Source organism: Vitis vinifera, chromosome 11 (assembly GCF_030704535.1).
Source record: "Vitis vinifera cultivar Pinot Noir 40024 chromosome 11, ASM3070453v1".
NCBI classification, from domain to species: domain Eukaryota; kingdom Viridiplantae; phylum Streptophyta; class Magnoliopsida; order Vitales; family Vitaceae; genus Vitis; species Vitis vinifera.
Window position 1 is genome coordinate 3,154,583 of NC_081815.1, and position 10,289 is coordinate 3,164,871.

Genomic DNA, 10,289 nt, shown 5'->3' on the forward strand with positions numbered 1-10,289 from the left:
AATGTTAATTCAAGAATATAAAAATAAAACAATTCATATAAAGGTACATCGGGTTTTAATCAATGAATCATGAATTAAAAAAAAAAAAAAAAAAAACCCGAACAAAAAAGGGTTAAAAATGGAGGTGTGACCGCGTGAGAAGAAGGCTAGAAGAGGATTCAACAGCCGGCAATTGTTTCTAGAAATGAAAATACATGGTGAGCTGTTGCAGGGCATATATTCAAACGTGAAGGCAGCAGCAGCAGCAGGCCACATAGGAGGACTTGGTCCTATTTGACTTAGAAAGTATCAGAATATCAAAATGTCAAACCTTCCATATGGGAAGGCCAATGTGCCCTTCAACAGGAAGAGAAGCCTTAGACGACCTTAGTTTTTGAAGGCCCTATTGTACCCTTTGGCCATTGAATCCATCCCCTACCTCAGCTCATCTACTGAATTGATGGCCCAACCTTTTCCCCTTTAATTGAGGCTCAATAGTTTGGGTTGAGTTGATGTGTTGGGTAAGTGGGTCCCAAGTCCTTGTCCCTTCTGTTTCTTCCCCATTAGAGCAGCTCATTGCGGTATGTCTCCAAAAATAACCAAAACAGAAAAATACTTTCTTGGCAATTCTTGAGAGCCAACCATGACTTACACACTGTCTCATTGGATGTAGATTGTATGTTGTCATGTAGTGTATTTATAAGGTTAAAATACCCAGTTTGGAGTTGAATAAGGATTGCGAAGAATAGAAAAAGAGGAGTGGGTTTGAAATTTGATTAGGGAGTGGGGGAGGGGCCAGCTGAAGTTGGAAGTTATCACATGGGGTGAAGATATTAATATGTTCTTTGCTCATAATTTGTGGCTTGACATTCGCCTGTCTCTCGTCTAACCCACCCTTTCTCTTCTTGTTTTAAAATGAAAGCGAATATATTAGTTCAGAATATGGATTTTATTCCCCTCTCTCTCTCTCCCTCTCCCCCTCCCTCCCTCTCTCTCTCCCTCTCTCCCTCTCTCCCTCTCTCTAAACAATTTTAAAACAGTAAGAAAATAAATCATTTATTTCAATAATTTATTAATAGCATAATAACCTCCACTGGTCAACACCTATATTCTATGATAGAAGATAGGGCAGTTCAAATTATCTGGAGTCCATTCATGGAATATGGTTTCCCACCTCATCCGCTGAATTTTCTCTGGAAAAAAAAAATCCAAATTCCATTATTTATGCTACTGTTATTCTAATAAAGAAAATAAAAGTGTTGGGCTTTCTTACGGTTTGACTACTGTTTTTTGGAAAAAGACAAAAGGGCGATGATGGCGTGATTCAAGGAGAGTTAGATCTGAAAGCGCAGAGAGAGAGAGAGAGAGAGAGAGAGAGAGAGAGAGAGAGAAGGGGGGTGAGGCCGTGAGGGACGGTGAATTTGACTTTATATAAATACGAAAGCATCATTCATAGGGGTCTGAATAGTATTGTTCTCACAAAACCAACTTCAAATCTTCAACCCATCAATTTTTCTTCCTATATATTAGTAATCACCAAATTCCTTTTCACGATTTTTCTTTCCACCCAAACATGACCTTCCTATCATAAAGTTTTTCTTGGAATATGATTTTCCTCAAGAATAGGCTTACTTTGTCAGGCAAACATGAATGGTGGTATTTTAATATTATTAATGATTTAAGATATTTTACTGCATGGTTTTGTTTGTTTTTAGGCTTTACTTTTCCTTCATATATGAAGTTTTTTTTTTTTTTACCAGCATTTTTTTTAATGATTTCTTTTCTTTGAAAAAGTAATTTTTTTTGGCATTGTTTTAGCAATATTTATGTGATGCAACAATGAGAAAACCAAATTGTAAATAAGGGTTTGTATGACTGTTTTGGATAATAGGTTTATTGTTCTGTAAACATATTTAATAATTATTAAAAAAAATTATTTTTTATTTTTAAAACATATTTAAAAATATTGAAAACATATTGAAATATTTTAGGTTTTTAAATAATTTTTTTTTATAAAATATGAAAGAATAATTTTCAAAAACTATTTTTGAAAATAATTACCAAACAAGTTTTAAGTTTTTTTTTTGTATTTATTTAGAAATATTTCATTGTTTTAAATAAAGAAAGCAATAGTAACTTCTATATAATTTTTAGGTTTTTTTTAAAACTTATATTAAATAGTATCGATTTTAAAAATTCCTTAGAAAAATTGAGGTATGAATTTATTAATATTTTTTAACTGTTTATTTTCAAATTTTCCATCCTTTTTATATTGTAAGAATTTTGATATTTTAGAATTTTTAAAAATATGTAATGGATTTTTTTTTTCTTTGATTTAATTTACATTTTCTAAAATCATTAATTTAAAATATTTTATTTAGTTAGATGAAAAACAAATAAATATATTAATTGTTTTTGTTAAGGACAATAATAATGTTAAAGTACTAAGTTTTAAACTTATTATTATAATAATAAATTTTTGCACTCAAATTTTAAATTATTGACTTTCATATATTTACCTAAATTAACATCAAATAATAAGTTTATGAAGCAAAAACAAAAAAGAAATGGAAGAATACTTCTTGATAAAACAAATAATGTGCTGGGTGGTCTATACAGAACCCACAGGGCCCATCACAGAATCCAGTCCAGTACATAGGTGGGTTAAACATCTGGCTGTGATCTAAAACAATTTTGCACCTAGTAATAGTTGGAGGTAGGTGTAAGGGACTTAGGGGAGAAAAACTATCACCCATTTGTGTTGTACCTTTCTGTTATGACTTTGTAGTATTGGATATTTCGGTTGGCTTCCTTCAGTAAGTGCAATGGCCAGATGGATTTGGAGTTTGATGATTTCTAGTGGCAAGTGAGATGTGAAGGGTCAGGTGCCAGGAAATGAGCTTCCTGTGCTAGAAAGGATGATGAAGGCACAAACAACAGAAAGTGAGAAGACAGACACCCAAGTGTTCTCAGTGTACATCTCCATTGCATCTGTGAAAGAGAACCGTGTGCGGTTTTCAGCCCAGTTGCGGATTCGGTCTGCCTCTGCTGCATATAGTGCTCTTCCCTGCAAAGACATTCTGAAATTAGTTCTAGCTTTACCTATATATATGTGTGTGATCATTGGCAAATAACCTTGCCAATGACACTATGTTTTCTCATGCTTAAGTTGGCAATAAAATTGTCACAAAAGAACAACATCCGTTCAAAAATTTTGCCAATTGCATGATGGGTCAAAGTGTTTTACTAAAATAGCCAAGGCTACCTGCTCGTCAAACCAGCGACCTTGTCGCAGCCAGACAGTGATCAAAGCAAGTAGAATCCTAGGAGGGGTCAAGTAATTGATAGCCTTCCCAGTTCCCTTTACAACCCGCATCCGTGGAACTAAAGTTCTAGCGACTGTTTCAGGAAGCTCACAGATAATGTTAAACATTTGTTTATTCTGAATGGTGGAGCCACTGCAAACAAGAAACAAGATAGGGTTTTCAGTGTTGGCACAGCAGTAAACTAATCATTTCAGTAGGAAACAAAATGAATTTCTGAGGGCAAACCTCATGAAGTAAACAGGTTCCATTACAAACAGATAAAACTATGTAACTTGACCAAATTGTAAGCTGCTTGCAGATTGAGGAAGGTGTCCATTTCAGTTTTTAAATGTAGATTCAAGTAGCAACCTGTAAAACTTACACAGCCATCTGTGGAAGCACAAGTTGGATTGGGTTCTAAAATGTGGATAGTGCAACCATTTGTGACCTTTTTACTGATGAGGGCTCCGAAGAGGAATTGAATCAGAATTATACACACAATGCAGAGAACAGATATGCATCCCTAGTACCTTAGAAGCAAATCTGTAAGGACCATGCCTGGAGATGCCGTATGCACTCCAACATTGGATCGCTTGCACTCCTTCAAGAGTGATCCTTGAAGCTGCCTAAGACCACACTTTGTGGATCCATAGCTACAATTCATAAAAGATAAAAATTAAAAAAAAAAAAAAAAAAAAAACTAAGGCAGGGTGGAGGGAATATAAACAACATAAACAAACACAGGAACTTGGGAAAAGTTGCAGACTTTCATGAGTTTTTGAATTACAATTAGCTAAAAATTAGGTGAAGCCTTTAGCCCTCTTCCATGAGATAAGGAACCAAAGTCCACCAAAATTGAAATAAAACTTACACAGCTGTCAAAGGGGTGCTAGATCCTCCAGAGCCTGCACCGTCCATATTGAAAATATGACCCCCATTACCCTGGCTTCTCATCACTCGAATGGCTTCTTGAGTGCAAAGTAAAGATCCAACCAGGTTTGTTGAAACAATCTAAAATCATAAGAAGAGCTATATCAGTCTAAAATTTAAGGTACCACTTTGTCTAAAATCGCAAATGTTATCAATCAACATTTGTGTATATATCTGTAAGACCAACACCCCAGGGAACATTCCCAAAGGACATTGTAAGTGTGATAAATGGGTGGGCATGTGATCCATGTGCTTGTTCAAGAGATTGATTACACTTTCTTCAAATTAATCAGTATCATAATTTGAAGCTTATGCTAATAGCAAGCACCAAATCAACAAAGAAATAAAAAACAGGACAAGGTTTTAAGAAGAGAACTTGCTGAAAGAAATGGATGAAGAAAGAGACCATATAATATCTTCTATAACATGTGTGGTGCAACTGATTTCTGATTGAAGAAAGCAGCAGAACCACTTTGCATATGCTAAATATGTCTTCCAAAAGATTTCATATTTAGTTTCCAAATTCAAAAAAGCAGAACCACTCACAAATTATTCCTATAGACACAAATCAAGAATACCTGTTTAATATCTTCATCAGTAAACTGTAGCAAGGGTCTAAAACCTTTATTCGTGCCAGCATTGTTTATCTGTACAAAGGCAAAATATGAAAACTAAAAAATTTAGTAACAAGAAAAAATTGCAAGAGAATCTCACATCTTTTTGGTGTCTCTGACCTAGAAATATAAAGGGATTAAGCTTGTTGGTAATAACGGCAGGTCCATGCACATGATATTTTTCAAAATAAAGCCGCCATCACTAGGCATGGATTTCATTATAATATATTAAATATTTTATCCAGTTTATAGGCTTCTCAGTTACTGCAGCTTTATAAATGAAAACTGAATTATAATAGCATTTTAATCTCATTTTCTATTGAAACTGAGTCATTGAGAAAATAGAAGCCACTGATAAAACATACGAGCTTCCAAGTTTGGAGGTAGAAAAAATTAAATTTGTGAAGATTGAGTTCAACATTAAGGCCATGGGACTTATCAATATCTTCTATCCCCTTTACAGGTCAACCTAACAACATTTCTGAAATGCATCAGAATTAAGAACCGATGTCTGAAACCCAATTAATAAATAAATAAATAAAAGTAAAAAGATGTATATAGCCATATGTGATTAAAGAGCCCTATTTTCATCTCATAATGTAAAATACAAGAAAAGGAAATAGAGTTAATATCTAAAGCAGAAACAAGGGAAAAAGTCTAATCACTCACCCAAATGTTAATGGATCCAAATTCACTGACAGCAAAGTTTGCCAATTTTTGCACATCATCAGGTTCACAAACATCACATGCTATGCCTACCACTTTTGCACGCTCCAAATTTGTCTTAGATGGGCCACCTGCAGTGACCATACCCTCCTTTAGATTCTCCTCAAGCTCCCTGACAGTTGCATGTACAGACTCAGGGCTGCCTTCACAAGAACCAAGCATGGATATGGTGTTGTGAGTGACAAACAAATGACAATCCAGGGCATAAATATAAATCGATATCCTGAAACAGAGATAAATTCCATGCTTTTAAATACCACCTGCGGGAAGCAACAACGACACGATCTCCAGAAAGAAGGAACTCCCTGGCAAGAGCTTTCCCCAGTCCCCTTGTACTGCACCATCCAGTTTGATCATACAATCAATAAGATAAAAATATCAGTGCAAATCAACAGTTCATTGATAATCCATCCACAAAAAATTGTCACTGATCAAATAAAGAACTTGAAAATGCATTTTGTTATGAATTGATATCAATTTCATAAATTGAATTCACTTAGCTAATTTTTTTATATAATTTACAAATCTATATATGAATATGAGAAAGGCATGAAGTCAATTTGACATTACATGGCATATCAAAGCACTCCACCCAAAGAAATAGAGAAAGGAAAAACACCATCATAAATTGATCAGAACGAAGGTAAGAGATTGGCTAGGCAGGAGCCTTGTGCATTGACTACAGGACACTAAAAAATGTAGCCCAAATGCACAAATACTGGGATTTAAAACTCTTTGATGGAGTAAAACTAACTGATTCATGAAACTGTGAAGAGCAGATGAAGTATCCTCCAGTTTGAAAGAGGAGATAGTGATAGATACCTTCCAGTTATGACAACATTACGGGGACCAGCTCGACAGTGTTCCTCTAGAACCAAGTTAGCACCTATCATAGTTCCAATAATAATTCCTCCAAGCCAGCTATACCAAATCAAAGCATTCATCTGGCTGTCTCCACCTTCACAAAATTCTAGACCATTAAGTTTTTATATATGGAGCACTGTCTCTTGATGCAAATCAACATCAATGCATAGTTTCCCAAATTACACGTTTACTACCTGACAACTGAAATCCAATTGCTAGTATCACTCCGGTGCTCATCATGGTCACGATATATCTTCCAATTTGCACAGCAATCTGGATATAATTCAAGAGACATCAACAAACTAGATCAGATACTTGCCTAAGTCAAAATCAATGACAAATTTCTTAGAACACTTAATGTTGAAACTAACAATTTCATTAGCAACACCATAAATAATCAAAATATTATCTAACCCTCTGTTTGGTCACTGATAAATAGTTAAAAAAAAAAAAAAAAAGAGAGAGAGAAAAAAGAAAAAAAAAAGAAAAAAAAAAAGAAAAAAGAAAAAAGAGGGATATGAAAGAAAACAAATTCCTAAATCAGATTTTCCTTTTGTTTTTTCTGTTGGCAGCAGAAAGTCGAAAGTTCATCTGAACTAGCCAAACAAACAAATAGTGCTCCATTTATGGAGTCTTTGTTTTTTGAGCACCCTAATTTCTTGTCCTTATATTTTTCCAGCAAGCCTAATGTTGAATTGGCAGCTAAAAAAATTATTCTTCCTCATTTTCTAGGGAACCAAACCAAAGTGAAGTGCAAATTTCCATTTTTTTTTTCTCTTCTTTCCTACCGCTTCTCAACAACCAAACGGATAATCAAGAAGATCAGTGCCTGCAAACTACAAGCTTATTAAATCATTGTAAATCACCAAAACAAAACACAAAGAATCTAATTACAAATTCCCGCAACATCTTTACCACAAAAAAAATAATTACGTGTAAATTACAACTCACCGAGGAGAAAATCTCCTCCAACTTGGCCACCGCAATACGGTGCTCCTCCTCCGTCCGCGGGAACGAACCGGAAACCCTAACAAACACGGACTTGGCGAAACTCAGAATTCCCGATCCCTCCTTGCCCTCCACTCTATTTTCCTTCAAATTCCCGCCTTTTCGCACACTTTCCTTCTCTTGCTCCTCCAATTCACCTCCATCTCCAGACCTGAATGACCTGCACGGCAGGAGATAAACCCCACGGCGGCCCCTAAAAGAAACAAATTGCGGCCGACGCAGAGGCCACCGGGCGGCTCTGTGGTGGGTCCGGGGGTGTAAGCTGTATGGAGAGATTTGGAGTTTGGTGACTGCAGCCATTGCTTGAGTTCATGCAATTGTATGAAGCTTCTGGGAGCGTATTTCTCTGTTTGTTATCTGTTCATGATGGGATGTGAGAGAGTTAGTTTGTGAAAATTAATACCAATGATTTGGGAAGATGGAAAGGAAAATATCTTGTGGGAGGATGGTGAAGAGTGGAGAGAAGAGGACTGTGATGACCACACGTTAAGGCAACCTCATCTCTACGTGGGTTATTGACACGTGGCTGGTGACCCTACGTTAGCACTTTCCCCTTTAGGTTACGCAACCGCCGTCTTTCTGCCTTGGGTGCTTTTACTCTCCTCTTACTTTGGGCTTTTTGTTGGGTTTCCAAAAACTGATCCGGCCCATTTAATATGCCATGCATCTTACAACTTCTTGATCCCAATGCATGGTCTTGTGCCGAAGTGCAACCTACTTGTTTAATCCAAAATGGCAAGTCAAGAGAAAACCAAACAAGGAAGAAAAGCACCATTAAGCCAAACAATGGCCTAGCAACTATTGAGGGAAAAATGAATGAGTGATACACGGAAACATCACCATGGCTGGAGCTATTATCATTGTCATCATTGAAGGATAGGACAATCTAAGAAGACAAAGAGAAAGCCCTTACAACTTTGCTTTTGAAAGACGTCTGTTTGGGGGCAATGAAGGAAAAATTCTAGTTTAATGAACCTAAAATAAATCTATAAAACTCACTTTGTCACATTGTAATAAAGATCATCTTATATAGATCGTTTACGATGTTGAGTCGCCTTTAGGAGCATCTTGTATCTATTGAATCAGGATTGACAACTTGTATATTTTCTCATACTTGATGTTTGTACAAGATAACGGAAAAACCTCGCAAACTTAGGATCAGTGAAAAAGGGGATCAAGAGTCTTTTTTATATCATTTCAAGTGACCTTCTATCAAAAGTTACAAATGAACATTTCCTTCTATATACATGAATTATCATTTCTTAATTTCATATCGTATTTATGGTATATGAAAACTTTAATTTATGTGCATGACTTTGGCTATTATGCCCTATACACAACTTGGTAGATTCATGACTTTGGTCGTAATACCTTATAATTTCCAAATACCATGTACCATATATATTAAATTTTTCCCACACATTAAATGTATAAAATGAGAAATGTAAATAACTTAGGTTCATGACTTTGGTCATGAACCTTTAGAATAGTGGAGATTAACTTCATGCCTTCATGAAAGACCATAATAAGTCCAAAGCAAATGAGGTGTCTACAAGCACAAAGACTCAACAGCACTTGTAACTTTAAACATTATAGGCAAAGCCAAAATCGTGTTTCCACCCTAAGAAGATTTTTGTGCTTGACACATTCACAAGAAAGCATGTTTAATTTTTTTTTTTTGAAAAAGTTTGTCATTAAAGTCAAAAGAAAATCATCCTTTATCATAAAAAGTAGATAAAAGGATGAATAATGATCTAAAACAGAAACTATACATGTCTTTAATAAATGGTTGCAAAATTCAACATCAAAAAAACTAGAGTGGATCATCTTATTATTGACCCAACAAATTTTGTATCTTCACATGTTCTATTTCTAAAGTAAAATTTTAAGTGTCAATTTCTCGTAATATATTAGTCTAATTTGAACCAATGATATTTAACTTTGATACCAAGGATAAAAATATCGGTAATCGCGGATATATCGGTACTTTGATTTTATGGATATATCGAATATATCAGAGATATATCGACGGATATTTTGGAAAAAAAATATCAATATACCTAAAATTGATCAAAATTTATAAAAATATAAGAAAAGCTTCATAAAAATGTAAATAAAAGCATAATAGATATTTTAAAATTATTTTATTAAAGAATTTGATATATGTATAATATGATTTATCATATTTGATAATAATATCATATGCATCAATAAAAATATGAATTTTATAAGTGTACATTTATTATTAAATTGCATCATATATTATGATGTTTGATTATAATATGTTTAATTTTAAAATATATATTAATATTATAATTATGATTCATTTAATTCAATTGTGATATATGTATAATTTTTTAATATTTAATTAATTTATTAATGATATTAAAACACTATAAAAAAATTATCATAATAAATTTTATATTTTTGGTAATCAATTAAAATAAATTTTTGCATTTAATTATAAAATAATTATAATTAATTTACTCTCTAAAATATTTTTTTGATATTTTATTTATATGAGAACTTTGAATATATATATATATAGTGTCTTTTATTTAACAAGGGGCAAGCTTACCCTCGGTTTTAAAGTGGCTTGAAATGTTTGGGGATCGAATCCTCTTATCAATAAAAAATGGAATTTTAAGGAGCGCCGCATTTGACCATACTCCTCCGATACACGATATATCTCGATATTTTCTTCCATATAACTTGACCATTACTCTTCCTATACACGATATATCTCGATATTTTTTTTCCATATTTGATACCAATTATTGGATTAGGTTTTTTTATCATCTCATTTTAAAAATCAATTAACATTCCATAAGGATAACTCAAATCTTTTATGATATTTTGACAT

The 10,289-nt window shown here is 33.9% G+C and overlaps 1 protein-coding gene across 1 annotated transcript; it reads right to left on the reverse strand.

Annotated features, from left to right (window-relative positions):
- Positions 1-2,538: 2,538 nt before the first annotated feature.
- LOC100259397 (probable chlorophyll(ide) b reductase NYC1, chloroplastic) lies at positions 2,539-7,894 on the reverse strand. The gene is made up of 10 exons (XM_002280917.3): positions 7,370-7,894; positions 6,613-6,691; positions 6,377-6,512; positions 5,815-5,889; positions 5,498-5,693; positions 4,793-4,861; positions 4,156-4,295; positions 3,815-3,937; positions 3,245-3,437; positions 2,539-3,046 (listed from the first exon to the last, which is right to left on the reverse strand). The coding sequence occupies exons 1-10, from the start codon at positions 7,724-7,726 to the stop codon at positions 2,861-2,863; spliced, it is 1,554 nt and encodes a 517-aa protein (XP_002280953.1). The 5' UTR covers positions 7,727-7,894; the 3' UTR covers positions 2,539-2,860.
- Between the last annotated feature and the right edge of the window lie 2,395 nt (positions 7,895-10,289).